We start from the raw sequence: 26,027 nt of genomic DNA, 5'->3' as shown, positions 1-26,027 counted from the left end.
GGGGCGCAACCGTTGGGACTCTCGTACGGGCGCCTCCGCGGGAGTCGCAGCGGGTTAAAATCCCTTGGCCGCCAAAGGAAAGGCGGAGTCGGATGCGCGCTGGCAAAGCCCGGGCGCATCGGGCCGCTTTGGAAAGCGGGAAAGCATCGCTAAGGCGGAATCCGGCCCCGAAGCCGCCTTTGGCCCTACTTCCCACAGGTGCCTGGGTGCCTTTGATAACTTGAGGGGGAGAATTGCGTGGAACGCCGTCACTCTGCTAAACAAATAATTCCCTCACCACTCTCAGACTATTTACTAAGGCTGCATTGCTATTACTATTAATCTTCTCCTGGTTCCTATCACTCATCTCCTCCCACTTAGGACTGCAGGACTGTAACTTTGTTGCTTGTATCCTTACGATTTATATTGATTGTTTCCTGATTGCTTATTTGCACCCTGTGACTATCATTAACTGTTGTACCTTATGATTTTTGACGAATGTATCTTGTCTTTATATGTACACTGAGAGAATATGCACCAAAGACAAATTCCTTGTGTGTCCAATCACACTTGGCCAATAAAGAATTCTATCTATCTATCTATCTATCTATCTATCTATCTATCTATCTATCTATCTATCTATCTATCTATCTATCTATCACCTATCTATCCATCCATCCATCCATCCCAGTGGTCAACAACCTTAAACAGTCAAAGAGCCACCAAGTCCTAACCAGAAGCCTCCCCTCCCCCTGTTCAATTTTGGAGCTGAGCAGATGTCAGGTTCCCCCACCATAGAGTCTCCTCCCGGTGTCCTTTTACCTGTCCTAACTGAAAGCCCTATTAATTGTGGAGCCGACCAGCGACGGAGCCGCAGCAGAGGGATGAAAGAGCCACATGCAGTTCCAGAGCCACAGGTTGCTGACCCCTGATCTAACCAAAGGAGAAAAGTCCCATTCTCCTGTGTGCTGCTCAGGGAATCCAATCATGGGTTAACTTTGTCCATTAGCCTAGAGACTGAGTATGTAAATTTTGACCACGCCTCCTCTGACTGAACCGAGTCAGTTTTTTTACTCAGTCCAGCCTAACAGGACCTCTCTCAATTCTCTCTTGACTAATTGACAAATTTCTCATCGTTTTTATTGGATTCAGCAGTCACTCTCAACTTTCAATGGATTTCTAACTCTCCGAGGTGGAGGCGACAGTTCTGGGCATTGAGAAACACTGTTCTAGATGTTAGTGGATTAAAGCGTACATGGGATAGTGTCACATTTATTATATGAAATGGCATATAAACCTGACAAGTAAGAATGGATCTGCATATGTTTGTATGGTTTTTAAAACTTTAGATAATAAATGTAAAAGCAAGTAGTTAGGTAATATATTCTGGAGTGGCAGAAACGAAAGCTAACCCTGGCACACCCAGCCGTGCGTGTGTAGGGAGCCCTCCCTTCTAAAAGAAAGAAATATTTTGGGAAATATTTTTTTAAAAAGGCATTTCTCCCCTAAAGGAGAAATAAAAATATCTTAAGGGAGGCAGAATCCTGCCGCTGTTTCCCTGCCTCAAGCAGAAACTGAGGAGGCCAGCTTTTAGAAAAGCAGATTTGGGAATTCAGAAAGACGGTCAAGACAGAAACTCAGATAAGCAACAAACAAAAGGATGACAAAATTAGCTCAGACAATCACCTAGGATTTGCATTTCTTCTTTTGCCTATAGAGCCAGCTATGACCCCTACATGACCCCCATCGGAATCTGACAACAGTCAACAAGATATTAAAGGACATATTCTTGCACAGGAACAGGAAGCTCAAATACAAAGCCTAAAGAAGGTATAAAAACCCCACTCTCTTAACTCCATTTTTGTCAGCTTCACAGAACTATAAACACAGGTGGTTCTGTTCATCATTAAATCATCTTTCCAATATGTCTACATGTTTTCAGTGTCTTTCTCCCAGCTTGAATTGAACCAGATGAATATTTCTTCCAACATGTGTTTTGGCATCACGACAATTGAATATATGAGTGTAGGCAACACAACTTCCTTTTTAAAAAAAATGACTTGTTTTATTTATCCTGCTGAACAGTCTGACACACAGTCCTCCTTTTTGTCCTACACACACACAGACACACACTTGAAATAGATTAGATCAAGAAGGAAGGGATGACCCAAAATCTCACAAGGAACGTCTGTGGCTGAAGTGGCCTGGAACTCAGGTCTCCTTGTTTTTAGCTCAATATTCTAACTTTTACTTCTTGTTGGCTTTCAGGAAGTGGCTGAGCAATTTCTCTAAGGATTACCTATTAATTGCAATTGAAGCCAAAAGGGAAATGATCAAAACGAATATAACAGCATTACCGGGCAAATGTTGTGCTAATGTACCATGCCGCTCCATATAAGTTAGATGGGTACAATGGCATCATTGCATGGGGGTTATAATTTTGGTATCCTTACAATTTGCAATAGAAGTCTCTGACAACCTAGTAAGCTATTTTTAATGATAGTTCAGTTTTTCTTGTCTTGAAGAAATCCAGTGTTTATAAGATTTCTCTTGCAAACTTCCAGACTCGAAAACTCTTCTTTAGGCCCGATCCTGGGTTTCTACCAGTGGTGAAATCCAATTTTTTTTACTACCAATTCTGTGGGCGTGTCTTGGTGGCTGTAGTGTAGCTTGATGGATGTGGCTTGGTGGGCATGGCGGAGGAAGGATACTGCAAAATCTTCACTCTGGACCAGCCAGAGGTGATATTTGCCAGTTCTCCTAACTACTCAAAATTTCTACTACCAGTTCTCCAAATTACTCAAAATTTCCGCTACCGGTTCTCCAGAACCTGTCAGAACCTGCTGGATTTCACCTCTGGTTTTTACACCAAAGAGACCTCGGTTCCAGCCCTTCCAGGTCACCAAGGCTCCAGCCTATTGACTGCCACTCCCTCCTTTGCTGTAACCCTGGGCGCCAGCATTCTTCTGCAGGCTTGTGCAGACAAAGCAGAAAGCAAAGCATAGAACAGTGATGGCGAACCTTTTTTCCCTCGAGTGCCAAAAGCATGCATGCCCACACCTGTAATTAAACCCACACCCGTAATTATTTAATTCCGTCCCACATTGTGTCCATTTGTGCATATGCGCACGACCCCTCTGCTGCCCCCTGTGCATGTGCACATGGCTTTCTTGGAACTGGGGGAGGGCGAAAACAGCACATTTCCCGACTTCCGGTGGGCCTGTTTTTTGCCCTCCCCAGGCTCAAGAGCAGCGGGTCTCAACCTGTGGGTCGCGACCCCTTTGGGGATCGAACGACCCTTTCACAGTGGTCACCTAAGTGACTTGAGTGTGGCTCTTCCACAACTTGCGTGCCCTGAACCCGCGCTGGTGCCAGCTGGAGAGTCATGGCAGCCGGCGGCAATGGAGCCATGGCGGGTAGAGGTGGAGGCTGTGGCGATGCCGGGCGCTTCTGCTGGGCGCGCTGCTCTTGCTCTCGGGCACCTGCCTCTACTACAGCCTGCTGCTCCTCTGCTGTGCCCCCAGCCACACCCCGATGCCACCCCCGCCCCCTGCCTGCCGCCCGCAAGAAACTTCGGTGGGCTGCAGGGGTGGCGGGAGCAACTGGGCCAAGGCGGCGGTGGCCAGATGGCTCCCGCACATGCTGATTGTGGGCGTCAGGGGGTGGCACCTGCGCCGTGCTGGAGTTCATCCGCGGCCACCCGGGTGTGCGCACCTTCGGCACCGAGGCTCACTTCTTCAACTGGCACTACGAATGGGGCCCAGAATGGTACAGATGAGGTGGCTCAGTGGAGTTTGGGAAGCAGCCACTGCGGGGGACAGGCAGGGGGAAAGCTGCCCAGCGGCCCCTGCCCATCGCACCGGGTCTCCTGGCCATGGCGCTCTGCTTTCCATCGGGGCCGGAGCGTCGGAACCTCACAATGCTGTTCTGCATCTCAGGCTCCCCGCGACCCGCCAGCTCACTCAGGTGCCTGTCCTGTGCTCCCCGTGCGCTTTCCCAGGTGCCCCGCTGACCCTCCTCCTCCTCCTCACCTGGTCTGAGGCAGGGGGAAACGGTGCTCCTGCTCCCCATCCGTCCCCTGTTTCCCGGGCGAGAGTTCCTTTCGGGTGACCCCCTCCTCTCGCAACCCCCTGGCCAGCTATGGTGGGGCTGGGAGGGTGCGCACACATGGGGAGACCACCCACAAGCAAGCACCAAATGAGCTGGCTGCTCATTTAAGGAGGGTCTTAACAGGGCACAAAAGGATGTGGCTTCTTTCCTGCACTGAGGCTCCAGCCATGACCTTGCTGTGTCCTCCATGTCTTTGGCCAAGTGCGGAGGGCACAAACTCAAACCTGAAATGAAAGGAAGCGAAGGCTGCCTAATGGGCGAATGTGGTGCAAAGGTGGGTACAGGGCTGCTTCGCTCCTGCACTAAGGCTCTGGCAACCCTCCTCCTTTTCCCTCTCCTCGCGTGTGAGGGGGAGGGATGATACAGCAAGGCCAGAAGATTGTGAGAAGGTTACCTGAAGGAAGGCCACCACCTGGGTGGCGACTATTCCTCAGCAGAGAGAGAGAGAAGGGGAGGGAGAAAGAGACAGATGGGGAGAGGGAGGGAGAGATAGGAGGGAGGGAGAGAGGGAGAAAGATGCGGAGGGGAGTAGAGAAATGAGAGGGCGGGAGGGAGATAGGGAAAAAGAGAAATGGAGGGAGGGAGAGGTTGAGAACCACTGCTCTAGAGGCTTTCTTGGAGCCTGGGGAGGGCAAAAACAGCCTCCCCCGCCTGCCCAGAGGCCCTCCGGAGGCCGGAAACAGCCCATTTCCTGACTTCCAGTGGGCCCAGTTGGTCCGTTTTTCACCCTCCCCAGACTCCAGAGCTTTTCCTGAAAATCAGCTGGCCAGCGTGCTTGCGTGCTGGAGCTGACATAGGGCAACGCCTCGCGTGCCCCCAGATATGGCTCCGCATGCCACCTGTGCACTGGCCAGCTGGTCTTCATGCATGCATGCACGCAAGAAACTGGAAGACCAGGTGGCTGGTACACATGCACATGCCGGAAACCGGAAGATCATCTTCCGCGCATGCGCACCAGATGGCTGTTCTTCTGGTTCCCAGCATGCATGCACGCCGCCCCCTTTTCAGCATTCGGTGCTGAAAAGGTTCAGCAACACTGTCTTAAGATCAGTGATTCCTCCAAAGTTTTTACTATATTTTCTTTTATGAACTTCCTTTTTTGTAATAATTAGCACGGAGTCCACAATAATTGATTACTTGTCTTCTTGCAACTGAAGGAGAAAATTGTTAGGTAGGAAGATAACTTTAGATTTTTCTGGTAAGATGATGCTTCCCAGATTCTGCCTCCTAGAGAATGGCAGAGTAACTAAAGATCATCATCAACACTATTTCGCACATCTTTGAAAATATAATTTGTTTCTAGAAACTGCCATCCAAAACTCATAATAAAATGTTTCATGAGATTGTGGATACCTCAGAACATTGATAAAAACTGAACCTTATTTGCTTTTTTCCCTTTTGCTGCAGATTATTCAATTCAGGAATTAAAACATTAATTTACATAGTCTGGCCTTTTACTATGGCCGTGTTTTGGCCAAAATATATAGAATTGTCAACACGACTGTACAACTCCTGTTACGTATGTATCAGTTGTACCTTTTTCTAATAGCAAGTACTGTATGTCCAATTTGTCAAAGAATCAAGAATTCATTCATACTTCACAAGAATACCACATTGCTAATTGTTAACTCAGATCATGTGGCTTGCTAACACTTATATAATACTGAAAGATGACTGACATTTGTTAGGTTGGCATCATTACCTCATTTACTTAATAAAGCAGAAAGTACAGTATGTACAGCAAATCTATTCTGCAGTAGCTATCTCTCTCACTGTCTATGACAAGAAAGGTTCACACAAGAAGATGGAAGTGAAGGATGAGTGTTTGTCTGTAAAATCGTAGTGCATTCATCCTCCCGCCAAGATAATGACCTTTATTAACACCCGTAGGCTCCCTAATCTTTTGAGTTTTCTTTCTTTGTGTGAGGAGAAAAAGTACAAAACAACGTTGTTCCCTGAAAAATGTTTCATTTTTTCAAGTTACATGATACATTATCAGTAGAAGCACAATATTGCTGCACTAATGCAAGGAGTTACAATAGAAACGCAGACGATTGTACCAGCACACAATAGTCACACAGGAAAAGGTTCCTCAGAATTACTGCTTCACTGACTTGAGGAGATTGTCTTGATGCATCGCACAAGAACTACTACGGTATAGCAGAGATGGAATAATGTGGCATTATTGGATCTAGTTTCTTTACTAAACGCCATTGGCTTTGTCTTATCAGTTTACATAAATGACAAACGGATCTATCCAAGCAGGACTAATGGAGCTTCACTGGGTCAGGACAAATAGCAAATCTATACAAGGCATGAAAGTGCTTTTTCTTGGGTGCTTTTTCAACTGCCTGGTCTAGGCCACACACAAATTCCAGGTTAACCAAATACTAACTTAGTCTAGCCCAGGGGTGTCAAACTTGATTCCATTGAGGACCGCATGACAGTTGTGTTTGACCTCGGGGGGGGGGGGGGGGCTTGACATCACTCACCGAGGCTCTGTTTTCTGCCGTGACAGCTTCCTGCAGCCCTCTGCCAGGAATTCTAGAACGCTTCAGGAAGTGAATTGCAGTTTTTATATCCGTTAACCCCAACGTTTATTCGTTAGATTGTTCTCAGCTTAGCCTTAAATAGACCTCTGAGACTTCATCCTTCCAATGATTTCCAAAATTAGCACTCTTGCGCAGAAGAGTTCCACTTAAAGAACATGATTTTGAGATCCGGCCTGCGGGCCTTGAGTTTGACACCCCTGGGATAGCCTTACTTTGCTTCTGAAATCTGCCAAAGACGTCAGAGGAAAGATTAATGATGCTTAGCATATAATGGATTGATGTATTGCCTGGACATTAAAAACTACTTGCACTTCAGTTCAGGACATTTATAAGATAACTAGACAAGGAGAAGGCATTTAATAGTCAAGAGGCAGTGGATTTCAATCCTATGTACACATGGGAAAATAATAGCTGCATGTATTTCGTCATCTGAATATCTGGCAGAAAAACTTCAGCCTCAGTTTTGTTAATGGTTGTGCATATTATCCTTACCTACTAACTGATTTTTATTTTATTGTTAGTGCGTATGATACATAGGTAAAGGTAATGTGCTACATATGTACTAGTTATTCCCGACTCTAGGGGGCGGAGCTCATCTCCATTTCAAAGCTGAAAAGCCAGCACTGTCTGAAGATGTCTCCATGGTCATGTGGCCAGCATGACTAAATGCCGAAGGCACACGGAACGCTGTTACCTTCCCACCAAAGGTGGTTCCTATTTTTCTACTTGCATTTTTACATTCTTTCGAACTGCTAGGTCGGCAGAAACTGGGACAAGTAACGGGAGCTTACTCTGTTACGCAGTGCTAGGGATTCGAACCGCCGAACTGCCAACCTTTCTGATCGACAAGCTCAGCATCTTAGCCACTGACCATTTAAATATGCTAATCATCATGCAGATCTTTAGCCAGGTTTTAGAACTGTCACACATATTTGAATCCTAGCACTATTGGTGTAACAATAATATACCAGCTAATTACAATTTCTAGTATGAACTTGGTTTTCCTACAAGAAGTGAAACCTGTGCAGAAACATTCCTTCTGCAAATTTTGACAATACCAAATTCAGGGATTGCCGTGAAACTTTTAAAACCTAATGCAAAATTTGAGTCCAGTTGGTGATTTAAAACCAACTGAATTCATATTTTAAAACCCAGGAAATGTTTCCTTTTTAATTTAATTTGGTCCTATATGGCAAAATACTGTAGATAAATCTGCCAAGGCCTTCATTCTTTGTCCCTTCTGCATCCATCACCCAACAATAAGACTAGTAGAGTTTAGAAAGGTTAAAACAGGGGCATCAAACTCTCGTCTTCACGGCAGTGTCACGTGACATATTGGGACTTTTCCCTCCTTCCCTAAACCGGGTGGGGGCAAAGCCAGCACATGACACATCTGGATTGCGGGCCACGAGTTTGACACCCCTGGGTTAAAAGAACCGCTTGCCCACTCAGTTCTGAAATGAATGAGCTCCCTATCCCAAAAGCTCCTTTTAGTAAAGAAAGGGGCAAAAATATTCCTAGAGGCAAGATGAAAACGTAATTAAATGATTTACTAATCTAAATATAGTGAAAAAGCAAGAGTAATGAATGCTGCATGTATTCAGCAATAAGCTAGAAGTTTCTGTTAGATTTGAACTGGATGGTCTTGGGAGTTTGAGAGTTTAATAGGTCTAATCTGGACAGAAGGGGATAGACCCCCTGACTCCTATTCAGAGAGTTCACACTGATATAATTCTCCTGCACATGGGCCGCTTCCAATCCATTCTCTTCTGCAACAGCACGTTCAGCAGTCTGTGGAGCCAGATTTTCTTGAATCAGCTGGTCTCCCTGCAAACAAGGAGAGGCAAAAGACACTGTGATATGAAGGAAAGCCTAAGCCCGTAATGGCCACCTATGGCACGCATGCCACAGATGGCACGTGGAGCCATCTGTTAGGGCATGTGAGGCGTTGCCCTGTCAGCTCCAGCGTGCGCATGCTGACTTCGTCCTTCTTTTTTGGCCATTTTTCACCCTCTGGAGACTTCTCTGAAGCCCCCGGAGGGTGAAAAACAACCCAAAGTGCAAACCAGAAGTTTGGGAACTGGCTTCCAGTTTGCACATTGGGCCATTTTTCACGTTCCGGAGGCCTCAGGGTGACTTCCAATTTGCCGGTAGAGCCATTTTTTCCCACTGGAGCCTTCAGGGAAGCCTCCGGAGGGCCTCTGGGAGTGCAGGGGAGCCTGTTTTGACCCTCCCCAGGCTCCTAGAAAGCCTCTGGAGCCTGGAGAGGGCAAAAAAACAGGTCCATTGTGAGCCAAAAGTGAGGGGCGGAAGACGGGGGTAATGCACATAGCATTATGGGTGTAGGCAAGCCATGCACGACTCCTCTGCGCTCCCCCTGCTTTTGGCATGCAATGGGAAAAAGGTTAGCCATCGCTGGCCTAAGCCATTCTTCCAAAAGCAAGATATTTCCCTTTATCTAGGGTGGCAATCAGATATTTGCATTGCTCTCTTAGCTTTTGGGATATATTGAATGTAGTGTCTTGAGTTTCAGGGAGAAAGTAAATGGCATAGATCAGTGATGGCTAACTTTTTCCGGACTGAGTGCCCAAAGAATGTGTGTCCAAACCCCCAAAATACAATGCGTGTGCGGCCCCCACATATGCCCTCCCCCACATGCACATGTGCCCCCGTATGTGCTCTGCCCCCCCACATGGGCACAGCACATGTGCATGTATCCCCTGAACAAGCCCCACCCACCCACATGTGCACGCACCCCCCACACATTCCCTGTGCATATGCAACAGAGACCTGATGACCAGTTGGCTGGCGTGAGGTGTGCGTGCATGCACGGTGGAGCTGAACTGAGGCGATGGCTTGCGTGCCCACACAGAGAGCGGTGCATGCCACTGTGGCATGTGTGCCATAGGTTTGCCATCAAGGCATAAATGAACTGAGTGCCAACAAACAGCAAAAGAAAGGTGCTAAATAATTTTTGATACCCGAATTCAGTACAGATTCTTTTATTGGTCTGGGAATTGTAGATGTGAGATGAAATATATCCGGTTGTCAAAAATGAATTCATACTGACAGGAGAGAGCTGACATCACAATGATACAACGTGCAATCTTGGAGCTCCAAGATTGCAGTCAATATTTCTGTCACTAGACGGTCCTTTTTGGACCTAAACCATCCCGTAGAGATGGTGATAGAGAAGAGCATGTCCTGCTGATCTCAGGGACACCACAAAGTCCCTGATCAATCCAGGAAAAGCTCTTTTTCCGATGACAGAAATGCAGCCTTGAAGCTGAAGTTGGGACAGCTCCAGAACGGAAAGAAAGCGGAAGAGAAAGTGTGTCGAATTGGTGAAGAAATTTTATTATTAGAAAAGAGATTACCCATAGAAAATCATAACTAAATTAAAATTGAAGACAGAAGAAAATAAGTGGCGAGATTAAGGTACATTAAACTTAGTGTGTTATCTTTTTTTTAATTTTTCTTTTTACGGATGGAATCTCTGCAATTGTTTCCTATTTTTAAAAATGGATGGGTTAGTTTTTCTTCTACTTTTTCTTCTTTTATTTTTTTCTTATACTTGTGGATTATAAATTTCTTTTTTCTACAACGCTTGATTGGATTGTTTTTCTCTTAAAAAATTTTCTCTGTAAGTTTGGAATATAAAGAATATAAAGAGGGCTTTAACAGCAGAGGAAAAAAAGTAACACTGCCACTTTAAGGCTGGAGGCTTGGAAACATTGTTTTTTCTTTCTTTTCTTTGATCATTAGATTTACATTTCAAGGCATTTCACTTTGTTTATTGAGAGAGATAGTGGGAAGAGCACTGATTGTTTACACAGGTGCTCTTCGGGAGCTCTATAAGTTGTTGGACTGGAGTGAAGACAAAGCCTTGAACTGAAAGATTATAATGAACTTGCTTGAAATATAACAAAACGCTTTGAAAGCTATAGTGGCAGTGTTTATATGTTGGAAGAATGGCGCAACATGAAAAACATTAATATTGCAAATGATTATGTTTGAAATTCAAAAAATATTAGTAATAACAGAGAAAATTGAGGAGAGAATGGACAATGTAGAATGAAGATCAGAAAAAAGAGAAGGGAAAATTGAGGACATTTATCAAATGAAGAAAGTTGAGGACAGAGTTCCAAAAATTGAAGAAAAAAAGGAGCAAAGAGATAAGAAAATTGTGGATGCTGACAGTAAACTGAGCGTGGTTGGAAATAGCAAGAGTGGACTTTGGAAAGGGGAGGCAGATGGTCTGGAATTCTATCTCAGACTTCAAAGTACAGAAAAAGAAAAGAGAGAAAAATTGATGGAAGTAAGGAGAGAAATCCTTAGCCTCTCCATGAGCCCTGCACTTACCCTGCATCCAAAATGGGCCATGTGGAGACTCCTGTGAGGGGAAGGGTGGGAGTGGCCAGCCAGGGGTGGGATTTGGAGGTTCTCCAAACCGGCCATAATGTTAGCTACGGGTTCTTCCAAACCCGGGCGAATCCGTAGCAGCCCTCCCCTGAGGCCAGGGCTGTCTAACCTTGGCAACTTTAACACTTTTGGACTTCCAGAATTAGCTGAGGAATTCCTCATATTGGCTGGGAAATTCTGGGAGTTGAAGTCCAGGAGTCTTAAATGTTGCCAAGGTTGGACACTCCTGCTTATATAAACCATCTCCAAGCCATCCCTGATAGTCTGCTGACATACCTCAGGTACCGAGTCTTTTTTCTTCATTTTGTTCCTTTCAAGGTCTTCAAATTTAATTACCAAGGCTTCGGTCTTGGATATGATGCCACCAACAGAATTCTCCAACTTTAGCACTCGCCGCAGGAGTCTGTTGAACGGGAGAGAGGGAATGAGGGAGGCTTCGAAAACCTACTTTTAAAATAGTATCTAGGATAGAACATAGCAACAGTCAAGGCCATTCCCTGCATGTTTTATCCAGTTCTGATGCATGCACGATATCTATTTGATGTTCGTCCATCTCCTGGTCACAAGTGTTCCTGAGAGCAGGAATATAATTTCGGCAAGAATTAACGGAAGTGGTTTACAATTTTAAACAAAAAGAGAGAAGAAGGTCCATTACATACAAAGCAATACATTGGATTGAGGAGAAAGAGCTATGTCCTTATATGCCATGAACAAAGGCATGGAGGATCCTGAAATTAGCAGTTTCCTGGACAAAGACCAGGGAGAATAAAAGAAAAGACAGTACTGTAAACCCCCAACTTCCAATTTGAAGAGCCTCAGTGGCACAGTGGTTAGAGTGCAGGACTGCAGGCTACTTCTGCTGCCTGCTGTCTGCCTGCAATTTGGCAGTTCAAATTCCACCAGGCTCAAGGCTGACTCAGCCTTCCATCCTTCTGAGATGGGTAAAATGAGGGCCAAGATTGTTGGGGGAAAATAGGCTGACTCTGTAAAACTGCTTAGAGGGCTATAAAGCAGTATATATATATATTGTATTTTTTAGTGCATAAGATGCTCCGGAGTATAAGATGCACCTTAGTTTTTAGGGAAGAAAATGGGGAAAAAAAATCTGCCTACCAGGTATTCATCTGGCTAGCGTCCTTCAGCACAGCTTCAGCAGATTAGTTTGCTGTTTGTGAGCGAGCAGTGTGCATCGCTTGCATGCACCTCATTGGGGCTAAAAAGCAGCTTTTAAGGCACAACTGATCATCATAGGGAGCTGCAATTAGTAAAGCAGGCAAAGCATGGAAGAGATAAAAGAAGGCAGCAGCTGTTCCGGGTTGCCATTTTGGGCTCCACATCTTGCATTTTCAGCCTCCATACACTCCAACTGCCGCCTGAAAACGCAACATGAAGAGGTGGCGACTGGCAGTGATGTGCTCTGGCGATTCCAGCTGCCTTGAACGTGTCTCAAATGGAATATTTGGAGGCTGAAAACGCGAGGTACAGAGCCCAAAAACGCAAGCCACTGTCTGTGGCAATCTCTGCAGCCAGGAAGAGGATGTGTGGAGGCTGAAGGGTGTTGGGCGGCGGGTGAGCAGGGCTACATTTGGAGTATAGGACACACTCATATTTTCAGCCTTTTTTAGGGGAGGTGGGAATGGGTGTTATACTCCAAAAAATATGGTAAGTCTAAGTGTTATTGCTATTGCTATTTATAATTCATTACCTGTTGTAGGCAATAGGTTGGGAGGCGTAGAACACTGAAGGTTTGAAAAATTGGTACTCATTTTTGGTACTCATAATCCCACGCCTAACACTTCATAAACAACTTGCCTATTCAGCTGGAAACCTACCGCCTTGCTTTACTGTGCTCTGCCAATGAAACAGGTTTCATATTAATCAACACTAGCAGATTTGTTGGTCTCCAAGTGCTGCCATTTGTGTATGTTCATTTAGTAAATGTTAACATTTTCTTTCCCTTTAGGGCCTGTGAATTTTACCTGTATATTTTGATATGTATTTGGTTATTGGTTAAAATCAAATGAAATACTACACACATTTGGAATTCTTCCTCAGAAATTCGGCTGCTTTTGTTTGCTTGATTATTCTTTGCCTCTGCAAAACCAAGAGTATTGTCTAAAGTGTTGTCCCTGAAGGATTTCCCCAAATTTTCAATTTCTTCATTCAGAGCAACCTGAGGAACAAAATTTAATCAGTTATTTAATCATAATGAGATTTCACTGTAATAATTTAAAATCTTGCAGACATGTATTTGTGTGTTTTCTTCCACTGGATTTATTACTGACCTACGAGGTTCACTTTAACTCTCTGTACAGCTAACAAATTTATGCCATAGCAATCTTCTACTACTTGATCCTGAAGTCCTATCTTTAGCGGGCTCTTCTCAATAACTGCTCCCGATCCCATAACTTATTTATTGTTCATAGGTAGAACTGTCCATAGTTGTCACAAGTTCATATGCATTTTCACTCACATTGATCAGAATATGCATATTATACATATTATGCCTGTGAGTCCCTTGGACTGCAAGGCGATCAAACCGGTCAGTCCTAGAGGAGATCAACCCTGACTGCTCTTTAGAAGGGCAGATCCTGAAGATGAAACTCAAATATTTTGGCCACCTAATGAGAAGGAAGGACTTTTCCCCTTGAGGGGAAAAGAAGAATAGGACAACAGAGAATGAGGTGGCTGGATGCAGTCACTGAAGAAGACAATGTGAGCTTAAATGGATTCCAGAGGATGATAGAGGACAGGAAGGCCTGGAGGAACGTTGTCCATGGGGTCGTGATAGGTTGGACATGACTTCGCAACTAACAACAGCACATATTATTCCTAATATGAGCATCAAAAACTCCACAGTAAAATGCATTTTTGCATGTAATACTAATATATGCAGTTATTTCTACTTTTGTTGTCAGGGAGAAAAGTATAATAGAGATGAAGAGTAGTTGAATATTGGTTTGCATATTGCTTCCGCAAAGTATTAATTAACTTAAAAATGAATTACACTCAGCTTTCTCCCTTTTCTTACTAAATGCGAAGAGCCCAAGATAGAGAAATCATTATATGGCATGAGTCCTATCCGTAAAGCATTTCTTATTTCAGACCATAGAATATCAATATATGAAAGTTTAAACAGTGTATACAAACCAGATGTCAGGCTCAAAGCTAAGAATGTCATGAAGAGTTCTTCCAATCGGAGTCCCAGGAGTGGGATTCAGCCGGTTCAGATCAGTTCAGGTGAACCAGATGCTAGTTTTACACCTGGTTCACTGAATTGGTAGTTGCAAGGACTGGCTGGCCCTGCCCTGCCCACCCCCCACCCCACCCCACCCCTCCCAGGAGTCTCCATGTGGTCCATTTTGGATGCCAGGTAAGTGCAGGGCCTGTGCGGAAGCTCTGGGAAGGTAAAAAATGACCCTCTCAGAAGTCCAGAAACAGGCCCGTTTCTGGCCTCTGGAGCCCAGGGAGAGAGCTATTTTCGCCCTCCCAGAGGCTCAAGAAAACCCTCCAGAGCTTGGGGAAGGTGAAAATGCACCCCCACCGCAGTGCAGGAGGCCAAGTAGGCCACGCCCCCCCAGCAAACAGGCAGAGAACCAGTTGCTAAAATATTTAAATCCTACCCCTGCTGAGTTCCTTATTGTTCCATACCTATAGAAAAAAAACTTGCCAGACTGAGGACTCTACTTACCTGAATCTACAATATACTCTGTGAAGTATTCACCTTTTTTCTCCCACACATGATACCTGAGCCGAGTTGCCTCTCCCTCCCTCCCTCCTGGTGGTCCACCTCCTCATTATATTCCATCACAGATCACCTTTCCCCCTTACTTTGTTCTCCTCTAGATCATTCCGCATTCTCTTCTGCTCTTCCTCGTCAAGGATCTGGTTACCATCCTTATCAAATTTTGCAAAGGCTGCTGTGATTTCATGTTCCGCATGACCCAGCCTGAATAAATTGAGGGTAAGGATGGAGAACAGAGAGAAGGGTGAACACGAAATCTGAAAATGTAACACTTGATGCATAAATAGCAAGGTTGATACTGAAGCACACTGCTTGACTGGTATGATGGTATAATGCTATGATGGTGAACCTATGGCATGAGTGCCACAGGTGGCATGTGGAGCCCTCCCTGTGGGCATGCTAGCCATCACCCCAGCTCAGCTCCACCTCACAGCACACGCCTCCTGACAGCCAGCTGATTTTTGGGTCTCTGCTGTGCATGCGCAGGGGCGCATGCAGGGTGTTGCATGTGCCTGCACTTGAGCATAGAGGGGATGCACTCCCCCCTGTTCCCTGTTTTTGGTCCCAGGAGGCTTCAGAGAAACCTGGGAGGCACAAAACAGGATGGGCGGCAGCGCCCCTCCCCCCATGGCCTATTTTTGGTCCAAGGAGGCTGCAGGGAGGCCTGCTAGGTCCAAAACAGGGTGCGAGGGCATTGCTCGTGCATGCACAGGGGTGGGGGGAACATGTGCACATGTGCAGGGGCAGGGGGCAGGGCGGTTGTCACATATGCATTGCATTTTCGGCACGTGGCAACAGAAAGGTTAACCATCCCTGGTCTAATGAGGGAGATTTGTGAATTTCACTGGAAAGATGCTTACTCTCTCAAACTGTTCTTAAAGTCTTCATATTCCAGCTCTTTGGTTCCTTTCTGCAAAGCTTTCTGTACATCAGAGATTCGGTCTTTTTTCAGCTTCAGCTTCATCAGTGTCCGGTTATAGCCCTTTTACACAAATAATGCAAAAGAAAGTTATCGTCATTGTTTTACACTGTGGCCATCACAATACACAACATTAGCAACTACTGGGACAGGCTGCACAATGGCAGACACCCCAGCGAGGCCTTAATTCACAAGTTCCTTTCTACCCTACACTTTTTCTGAAATTACTTGAATAAGGCACAGTCACAAATATTGGAAAGAAACTGATACTATCAGTTTCACTTTTATATAACTATGTTTGTATAAAGTACAGGTAATTCTTTATTTACAACTTTTTGTTTAGTAACCATTCAAAGTTACAATGGCATTGGAATACATATAACAATACTCTTTCTTCATCTAATATATTTAACAGGAACATAAATAAGTGAATATAATAATAAATGTGGTTAGAATTATTTTGTTATATCACTATTATTGCTATCAGTATATGTGCTATCTTTTTTTCTTTTTTTAAATGGTATGCCCGGACAATACACTATATTCAAAATACTTATCTATATATCTAAAAATGGCTGTGTGTGTATGTATGTTCCAGCATAACTCTGGAACATCTCGAGCAATGTCATCCAAACTTGGTACACTGGTGACTTACTCTCTGGAAACAAATACTGTGGGGATAAGACACCCCTAACACGCCTCGGTGTGTGTCCGTGTGTATGTGTGTGCATGCGGGTGTGTGTGTGTATCCATGTGTGTGTGTGTTCCAGCATAACTCCAGAATGCCTGGGCCACTGAAATGAAAAGGACTATATACATAGCATCAACAGTAGCTTTGACAGTGATAGTGTGCATTTTGGATTCAGGATTCAAGTTCTGTTAAGATACAGCCTGTTGTACTTTAAAATGGCTTCTATTGTACAGCACAGTGGAGTTGCCATGGTAATGGCTTCACAGTACTCCACAAGGGGGCTCCCTCTAATCCAGGATTGGGATAAATACATACCCGGGCAACACTGGGTTATCAGATATGTGGGGTTCGCCCACATAACACCGATCCTCCGTGAGCTGCACTGGCTACCTGTTGATCTCCGGGTGCACTTCAAGGTCCTACTCACCACCTATAAAGCGCTCCATGGTAGTGGATCTGGCTATTTGAGAGACCGCCTTCTGCCAATCACCTCCCTGCGTCCCATCAGATCGCATAGAGTTGGCCTCCTCCGTATTCCATCCGCCAGTCAGTGCCGACTGGCGACTACTCGGAGGAGAGCCTTCTCTGTTGCGGCTCCGACACTATGGAACAATCTCCCCGTGGAGATTCGTACCCTCACCACCGTCCAGGCCTTCCGCACAGCCCTCAAGAACTGGCTAGCCCGTCAGGCCTGGGGATAATCTTATTTTTGCCCCTCCCGAATGTTGAGTGAATGTTGAGTTTTACTGTCTAATTTACTTTGTGCACATTTCTTTTTGGTATTGTCCTACACCCCCCTTCCTTTTTGATTGTAAGCCGCCCTGAGTCCCCTCAGGGAAAAGGGCGGCCTATAAATAAATAAATCAAATCAAATCAAATCAAATAGTATATAAATTTTAAAAACTTGACAGAAAAGTTATAATGGCATTGAAAAAAGTGACTTACAATCAAACCTATAACATCACAGCATCCCCATGGTCACGTATTCAGAATTTGGCTGGATGGATACTGGCATGTATTTATTATGGTTGCAACTTCCCATGGATGTAATTGCCATTTATGACCTTGTCAGCTGGCTTCCAACAAGCAAAGTCAGTGGGGGAAGCTGGAGTCGCTTAATGACTGTGTGATTCACATAACGGCAGTGATTCATTTATCAACCATGGCAACGTGGTTGCAAAATCAGGCACAACTCACGTAACAGCCACTGTGCTTAGCCATAGAAATTCTAGTTCCAATTGTGATAGTAAGTTAAGGATAGCCTGTGGTTCACTTCGGTATTGGAATGACTGGTGTCCCTGGCTTTCACTATGGGTCCAGGCAAAACACCAGAGAAGTTTTTATTACAGGTTGGAAACAAGGGGTAGGTTCCGGCCACCATTACTACTGGTTTGGTCGTAAAATTGTGCGCACGTGTTTTCTTTGCTCACATGTATACCAGACAGGGTGTCTTATCCCCTCAGTGCCCATTTCTGTTTTGAACAATCTGTGCATGCACACAACATTAAAAAATGAATAAAAATCACATTTTTAAAATGAAGATTGTTCTGTGCATGCGCAGAAGAGAAAATCAAGATGGTGCTGCCGATCATAGAACCGGTACAGTCACGTGTCCACCGTAGTTACTACCTATTTGTCCAAACCGGGCCGAATAGGTAAGAACCCATCTCTGGTTGGAAACCCCCTGAGGGTTGCACCATACAGTTGCCATGGAAACGGAAATTCCCAAAGGATTTCTAGAGGTGCCAAAATGCTCCCTAGCAAGCATTCATTCAAAAACAATCTCATTCATAAAAGATGAAATAAAGGTATAAATGAATGAACTACCTGCTTCAGGATGTCCGATAGCTGCAGTTCATTCTTCTGGTTTGAAAGTTCCTCTTTTACTTCAGAGTAGGTGTCATTTATAATAGCCAGAAACATGTTCTGTAGAAAAGAAAAAATACAGTGCAGATTATCTTGAAATTAAGAATCCAGTCTTCTGAGGAAATAAGAAAATATCAAAATGTAAATATACAAGCAGAAAAATGATATGAATTGACATATGTTAAATAACAATTATAATAATCTATATCTAAGAATGAATTTGAAAGGAAAAATAAACTTTTTACAAGAATCTGCTCTTCTGAATGGTGTGGGGGGGGTGAGGGGGAATTTGCTCTGTACTTGTGGCTTTTATGTGATTTGAAGAATTGGAACTACCCTTTTCACTTGAAAATAAGACCAATAATAAGCCCAATTGGCTTTTGAGCGCATGTGCTAAAATAAGCCCTCCCCCCCAAATAAGCCCTCCCCAAAAATATTGCAACACAGCAGCAGCCCTCATGTGACCCCCGCTTGCTGCCTTCTGCACCTAAAAAATAATAAGACCTCCCTGAAAATAAGGCCAAGCGCTTATTTGGGGGAGGGGGTCAAAAGAAAATAAGACCCTGTCTTATTTTGGGGAAAACACGGTAATGCTTCAATATTAAATAGCAATTCCAAAACAAAACTTTTTTTTGGTCTGTTCTATTATTTCACTTTTTGAAAACCAGGGAAGAGATTTTATATGAAAAACTAGGAATTTCTTTTAATTTTTTTGTTAGAATTATATGTTACAGAGGGAGAAATATTTATCAAAGCATCATACAGTTGAAGAGGGCATTAAAACATCTGAGTCCTGGGCTTACTGTCTTTGCTAAATACACTACAGGAGAGATCCATATTTCCCCTCAATCAAGGGGTGAAATGCTACCAGTTTGGACCGGTTTGCCTGAACTGGTAGTAAAAATGTTACTGGTTCGGGCAAATCGGTATTTCCAATGATCAACTGTCTCACCCTAAATCTGCTTTTACCATTAGTCCTCCTCACTCTTCATCCAAAATCTACCCTTCTTTTATGTTCATTAAATCAAAATCAACTTACCAATAGCACAAAGAAGACGAAGAAGACGTAAGTGACAAAATATATGGGTCCCAAGATTCTGTTGGCATTGTCAATAGCATTATAGTCAAAATCACCAAGAATGATGCGAAATTGTGTGAAGCTGTAGAATGGAAAAAGGAAATGAGTTGGCAATATGATTTTTCAGGAAAAGAGCTGAGATGGAAGGATTTAGATAAGCAAAAATATTTCTTCTTTCTGAAATACAGAGCTAAGTAGTTGAGTTAGATCTCCATATAAAGTCTCCTCCTTTAAATTCCTGGGAGTCCATCTCAGCGAAGACCTTACCTGGAAACACAACACGACCCAGGTGGCCAGGAAGGCCCAACAGAGACTCCATTTCTTTAGGGTCTTGCCTAAAAACAGGGTGGAAGAACAACTGATGACCAATTGTTGGAAGAAATGTCCTTCTGGATTCAGTTCCAAGTGGGGAAAAAGACACTGGAAACAAGAAGGCTGCTTGGAAAGATGGTTTTAATGGTGGACAGGACCACATGGCTTGACTTCCTGAACAGACAGGGAGTCACATGCTTCCAGATGTTGGGTGAAGAAGAAACGAGAAAGAAGGGGCTTACTGAGAGTTCCTGGGTTTTTTATACTCTCTATTCAGCCCCACCTCTCCATTTCCTGTTCCTGTGTAAGAAATGTATTCTGATTGGTTGTCAGACTCCCAGGGGCTGGGGGGGGGGTCTTAGCTAACTTTGTAGGTTGTGTGCCTTTTTGAGTCCCAAGCTTGGTTGAGTTCCCAGATGCCATGTGGTAAGTTTCTGTAGAAGGCTAATGCTACCTTTGTTATGTAGACTAGCTCAGGCTTTTTTAAAATGGCCCATTAACAAAGGTGGGGGCTATTAAGAGTGAGTCTATTTCCTGCCTAAAAACATGTTTCTCCATTTTTTATCCAAGGAAATATAATATTCTGCCTTTACAATATTTCCCAAGATATTTCATTTTTCTAGGAGGGGGTTAGGTGCTAACTTCCTTCATTCCTTTTACCGGTCCACAATAGAAAGCATCCTCGCTTATTGCACCACAGTATGGCATGCCTGTTTGACATCCACGGATAGAAAACCACTACAGGGTGGTGAGCACAGCACAAGACATCATGGGCTGCCCCCTGACACCACGAGATGCCTTAGAAAAATGAGGAAAATCCTCAGGGATGAATCGCACCACATCAGTCCTTCTTTATTCTCCTACCATGTGGAAGGAGATATAGAAGCAGAGGAAGCCATACAAACCGGCTGAAGAACAGTTTTTATCCGTGGTCTGTCAGACTCCTGAATGCGAAATAACATCATAACTATGTAGTGCAATGGACTTGCAGGGACAGCACAATGTGTAACATGTTCACACTGGTGTAATGGGACTGAGTGTTTGTTAATATGATTTATTGGTTTAGGGATTTTGTTTTGTCCTCACTGTGTTGGCGGGGGGGTATGCACTGAGGGTATACAATGCCCTCATTGTACATATGTTGTGCGCTGGCAAATAAAGTATTATTACTATGAACCCATTAAACATGGAAGGAAACCTATGCAGAAAGTTCTGTGTCTACAATTCTTCCTGAAACATGAATAACCCACCACTACCACCACTGTGGATCATGTGGCTGATAGGGAACGGGATCTTGGCATGGGTATTATTAAATCTATCTATTTAATTGTACTATTGTAATATATTACACTGGCCACATTTCACAGCTCCTTTGGTAGGTAAGAAGAAGTGGAAGGACAGGTGAACGATGAGTTGAACCATCATGGCTGCCAGCTCCCTGATACATTCTCCTCTGAAAGACCAGATGGCATGGGAAAGATGGAGGAAGAAGTAAGAAAATGGAAATGTGGAAAGGGAATTAGATTCCTCCTAATCATCTACCGTATTTTTCGGAGTATAAGACGCACCGAGGTTTTGAAGAGGCAAATTAAAAAAAAAAAGTTTTGCACTCTGCAAACCTCCCCAAAACAGCCCATTTTTCACAAAAATGGGCTTGTTTTTCCCCCCAAAAAAGGGCATGAGTAGCCCTTAGGAGGCTTGTAGAGTGTTCTGGGGGGGCGGGGCAAAAACGAGCAAAAACTGACCCATTTTTTGCAAAAACTGGCCCATTTTTTGTCAAAAAAGGGCATTAGGAAGCTTATAGAGCGCTTCTGAGGGTTGAGGGGACAAAAATTGAGCAAAAAATGGGCTGTTGTTTGCTCATTTCTGCCCTCCCCAGCCTCCAGGAGCTCTCTGAAAGCCTCCTACAAGCTATGCATGGCCATTTTGGTGAAGGGGGCAGGGTTTCAGGAGGCAAAAAATGCTGCATTCAGTGTATAAGATGTACCCCTATTTTCAGCTTCTTTTTTGAACAAAAAAGGTGTGTCTTATACTCTGAAAAATACGGTAATAGAGACTTGAAAACTCACCTGGATCAGCAGTTCTTCCATTCCCACAAATCCTGCAACTAGACTTCTAATTGGGTTCATAGAATAAAGTATACTGTATTTTTCGCATTAGACGGTCCAGAGTATAAAACACACATTAGTTTTTTGGGGGGAAACAAGAAAAAAATTCTGCCTCTGCCTACCAGCATCCATCGGTATTCATTTGGCTAGCATCCTTGTAGCAAACAGCAAATAGCCTGGTCAGCTTTAGCATATTATCGCAGCCTGATTCGGCACGAGCAACTGATTGGCAGTTGGATCGGTCTGCAGGAATACCACTAATGAGCTGTTCCAGGCTGTAGGGATTTCCACAGCCCATCTCCGCCTCTTTGCGTCGTATTTTTGGAGTCCTTGCATCGCGTTTTTGGCCTCTGCATGCTCCACTTTAGACCTGTTCCAGGCTTCAGGGATCACCACAGGACACCACTGCCAATAGCTGCCTCAGCGTGTCGCTTTTTCAGCCTTCGCACGTCATGTTTTCAGCCTTTGCATGCCCTGTTTTTCGTCTCTGTGCATGGCATTTTCAGCTGGTTACAGGTGGTGGGGATCCCGCCAATCCCTGTCACCTGGAACCAGTCGAAAATGTGATGTGTGGAGGCCAAAATCGGAGTGTGCAGAGGCTGAAAACGCGACACATGGAGGCCAAAAACAGCCAAAGGGTGGGGACCAGCAGGTGAGTGGGGCTTCAGCAACATTTGGTGTATAAGACACACCACAATTTTCACCCACTTTTGGAGTGGGGGGGGGGGAGAAGTGCATCTTATACCCCAAAAGGTATGGTATATTACCAATCTTGCAACATCTAATCTGAAGTGGTTGTGAATCCATTGGAGAATCAGTTTAAGGAGAAGGGTTTGAGGCCAGGAAACATTAAGGATCATGTCTTTCACATGACCAGATATTTATTATTATAACTTTTACTGATACTTTTGGTCAGGGGTGTGAAATCATTTTCTTTTGGTTTTTTTGTCCTGTTTGAGGTCAGAGGAATAGGACCAAAGCCTTGTGTCGCATTTTTGGAGTTCATGCATCATTTAAACAGGCAAGAACAGCATTTCTTATTATCTGTGGGTTTGGAGTTTTGGAAAGGTTTCAAGAAAGATATGGGTACATGAAACCTCTCTAAGGCATTTATTATTTCAATTTCAATGCTACTGCACAGTTACTCTGGGCGGTTTACTGTTACAAAGCAAAAAACAAAACAACATATTTCAAAGAAAAAGAATAGAGCGGACCAGGATAACTTAACTCCTCATGCGGAATAATCAGTTCAGATTAGAAGTTAAACAGACTTCTGGATAATAAACATCTGGCTGAGATCCTTGCCATGAAGGAGAAGTAAAAAAAGGAAAGGACAACATGGGAGATACTCACATGCATTTAACAAAGGTGCTGAAGTTTTCCACTTGGGTTCCAAAAAGGAGATAGCCCAGTTGCGCATAGGCAAAAAAGACAATGAAGAACATGATGGCAAAACCCAGAATGTCCTTGGCACATCGGGCAAGAGTGGAAGACAGCTGGGTCATTGTTTTGTTAAAGCTAATATATTTGAATATCTGGATAGGAGAGGAAAAGAGAACTGCCAGTGAACTTCTTAGGTTTGGGGTTAGAATAGATGATGAAAAATAAAGAAAGACAATCTCTATCTGGACTTTAAAAATTCAGTATTCTGCATGCAATGGGATAAGGCATATATAAAGTAAATTGGCATTCTCAAATTGTTTCTCCTTTACTATTGTTTTGCAATCCAAAAAAGGGAAATGAGTGGAAATACTTTCCCAAGGCCATCTATTGAATTACTCCCCAGCTATGGAATATCTTCCTTCAGGAATTGCATTTGGCCCTGGCACTTTCAAGAAAAAGATCTTTCTCTTCCGACAGAATTTGTGACGAATGATGTTAACTGTTCTCATTTGATTTTAATTGTCTGGTGATTTATATTTTAGACTCTTGGCCACCTTGAGTGCTTTATGGATAAAATAACAGGGTATAAATCAAAACAGTAAACAGATACCAGCACTGTTCCTTTATTGCCACCTTATCACCCCAAAAGGTAAAGGTAAAGGTTCCCCTCAAACATATGTGTTAGTCGTTCCTGACTCTAAGGCGCAGTGCTCATCTTCGTTTCAAAGCCGAAGCGTCAACACTGTCCGAAGTTATCTCTGTGATAGACATGACTAAACGCCGAAGGCACATGGAATGCTGTTACCTTCCTACCAAAGGTGGTCCCTATTTTTCTACTTGCCTTTTTACATGCTTTTGAACTGCTTGGTTGGCAGAAGCTGGGACAAGTAACAGGAGCTCATTCTATTACGCGGTGCTAGGGATTCCAACCACTGAACTGCCGACCTTTCTGATTGACAAGCTCAGCGTCTTAGCTACTGAGCTGCCGCATTCCTTGCCAAGCCACCCCCAAATGCAGCCTCTTCCTCTTTCAGCTCCTCCTAAGTTACTTCCACTTCTCTTGTTCAATTTCTTCAATGCAGTTTTAGCTAAAACATAAGACGTTTTAGCGTCTTAGCCACTGAGCCACCACATCCCTTTTATCACCCCTACTGGATAGAAAATTCTTACTTTATCAAATTGGGATGAGAGACAAAGGATGAAAAGTACCTTTATCCAGGCAAAGAACAAGTTCACAGCATTCATGTTGTTGTACTGGGTTTGCCAAAAAGCCAGAAATTCAAAGTCTGCGTAGATGTTGGGATTTCTTAGCAGCTGTCCCATTAACCTGTTGACTTCAATGGTACGAAAAATGTGGAATCCAATGGCTAAAACAGAAAGCTGAGAGAAATGTGAGATTCAATAGAAAGGGCAGAGGGTGCAAAAGCATTTCCTTCTCCTCCCCTTTCAAATATCTGCCGAGGGATTCCAATGCACAGGAGCAAAGGGGGCAGAAGCCTCACCTCATTCCCATTTTCAGCTGTGATTTCCTTACTTGGCCCTTATAAATAGCTAGCTGATAACCTGGCGTTGTCCGGGTATTTATTTATAGGGGGGAAATGTTCAGACTAAACGTAATTTCTAATGTTGGATTTTCGCCCTTACCAGAAGGAGCCCCCTTGTGTAGTACTGTGAAACCGTTACCATGGCAATCCCACTGTGCTGTACAGAAGAAGCCATTTTATGGCAGTACAGTAGAATCAATTTTAAGGCACAACAGGCTGTATCTTAACAGAATGCACACTCTGAGGAGTGTTAGGGTGTCTTACACCCACAGTATTTTTTCCCAGAGAGTAAGTCAATTGTGTGCCAAATTTGGTTGAAATTGCTCAAGGTGTTCCAGAGTTGTGGTGGAACATACACATACACAGCCACTTTTATATATATAGTCAGTGTAATAATAACACATAGGCACCTAAGTAAATGTCTAGTTAACTAATCATTTCAAAATCAATGAAACTTTTAAGTCTAATCTTTCTTCTCCCATTTTAACTATATTAATTATTACATTGCTTTAATATGTTTACTATTATAATCCTATTAGAAGAAATCTCGAGTGGTGTGGTGCAATGGTGGGTTATGGCCAGAACGCCCCGGTACAGGCGAACCGGTGCCCTCTGGGAGCACCAGGTACCGTTCCGGTACAATGCTCCGAAGGGCCCATCCACCCGCTCACTCTCCTTACTTGTATTTGATACAGGTACACCCAACTGGGCATTTGCGCCTGTGCATGGAGCATACGGCGCCCCACCGAGCAGCTGGAGTATTGCGGGTGGTGGGTGGTGGACACCCAGCCCATTGCAGCGTACCGGTTGCAAAGGGATCTGGAACCCCACTGGTGTGGTAGCCTAGAGGTGGAGCTCTCACCTCACAATCAAGAGGCTGTGAGTTCAATCCTAGGTAGAGGCAGATATTTCTGTCTCTGGGCACGATGAGAATATATCTGCTGAGAACTCCGCATTGGCGACAGGAAAGGCATCCGGCCAGTAAACACTCAGTTCCATTCAGTTGTCCCGACTCCACCCCAATACTAGGGATTATGGGGTCATTAAAAGACCAAAAAAATAAATATAGGAGAAATCTCACCAAAATGACCACTATATCCAAAATGTTCCAGATGCTGGTGAAGTACTGAAGCCTGTGAATGTGCAGTTCCAAGATTTCTTCCACAACATAATAGAAGATAAAGATGCAGAAGACAATTTCACAAGAGACAATGAAGAAATCCCAAGTGCTGACATACCGGAGTAGTTTCACAGTCCGGATCTGCCATGAAGGAATGGCACCCCCAGTCGCAGGGAATTCCACCACCAACCTAGGCAG

At 44.1% G+C, this 26,027-nt stretch overlaps 1 protein-coding gene and 1 long non-coding RNA gene across 2 annotated transcripts in view; one reads left to right on the top strand and one right to left on the bottom strand.

The window, feature by feature from the left end:
* Window positions 1-109: 109 nt before the first annotated feature.
* On the top strand, window positions 110-1,906 carry LOC116518588. Its single transcript, XR_004256570.1, has 2 exons — window positions 110-198; window positions 1,697-1,906. It is a non-coding gene; the product is annotated as an uncharacterized LOC116518588 (long non-coding RNA).
* A 6,346-nt stretch (window positions 1,907-8,252) lies between these two features.
* PKD2L1 (polycystin 2 like 1, transient receptor potential cation channel) overlaps window positions 8,253-26,027 on the bottom strand; it is a 48,049-nt gene continuing 30,274 nt past the window's right edge. The window contains exons 6-15 of the mRNA XM_032232233.1: window positions 25,791-26,019; window positions 24,375-24,545; window positions 23,136-23,317; window positions 19,324-19,444; window positions 18,246-18,344; window positions 15,669-15,790; window positions 14,895-15,012; window positions 13,100-13,236; window positions 11,340-11,466; window positions 8,253-8,468 (exon numbers count right to left, since the gene is read on the bottom strand). Coding sequence (XP_032088124.1) covers window positions 8,253-8,468; window positions 11,340-11,466; window positions 13,100-13,236; window positions 14,895-15,012; window positions 15,669-15,790; window positions 18,246-18,344; window positions 19,324-19,444; window positions 23,136-23,317; window positions 24,375-24,545; window positions 25,791-26,019 — 1,522 coding nt within the window. The remainder of the gene's footprint in view (window positions 8,469-11,339; window positions 11,467-13,099; window positions 13,237-14,894; window positions 15,013-15,668; window positions 15,791-18,245; window positions 18,345-19,323; window positions 19,445-23,135; window positions 23,318-24,374; window positions 24,546-25,790; window positions 26,020-26,027) is intronic.

This window comes from Thamnophis elegans, chromosome 15 (genome assembly GCF_009769535.1).
Source record: "Thamnophis elegans isolate rThaEle1 chromosome 15, rThaEle1.pri, whole genome shotgun sequence".
In the NCBI taxonomy this organism is placed as follows: domain Eukaryota; kingdom Metazoa; phylum Chordata; class Lepidosauria; order Squamata; family Colubridae; genus Thamnophis; species Thamnophis elegans.
This window is presented reverse-complemented; position numbering and strand designations above follow the sequence as displayed.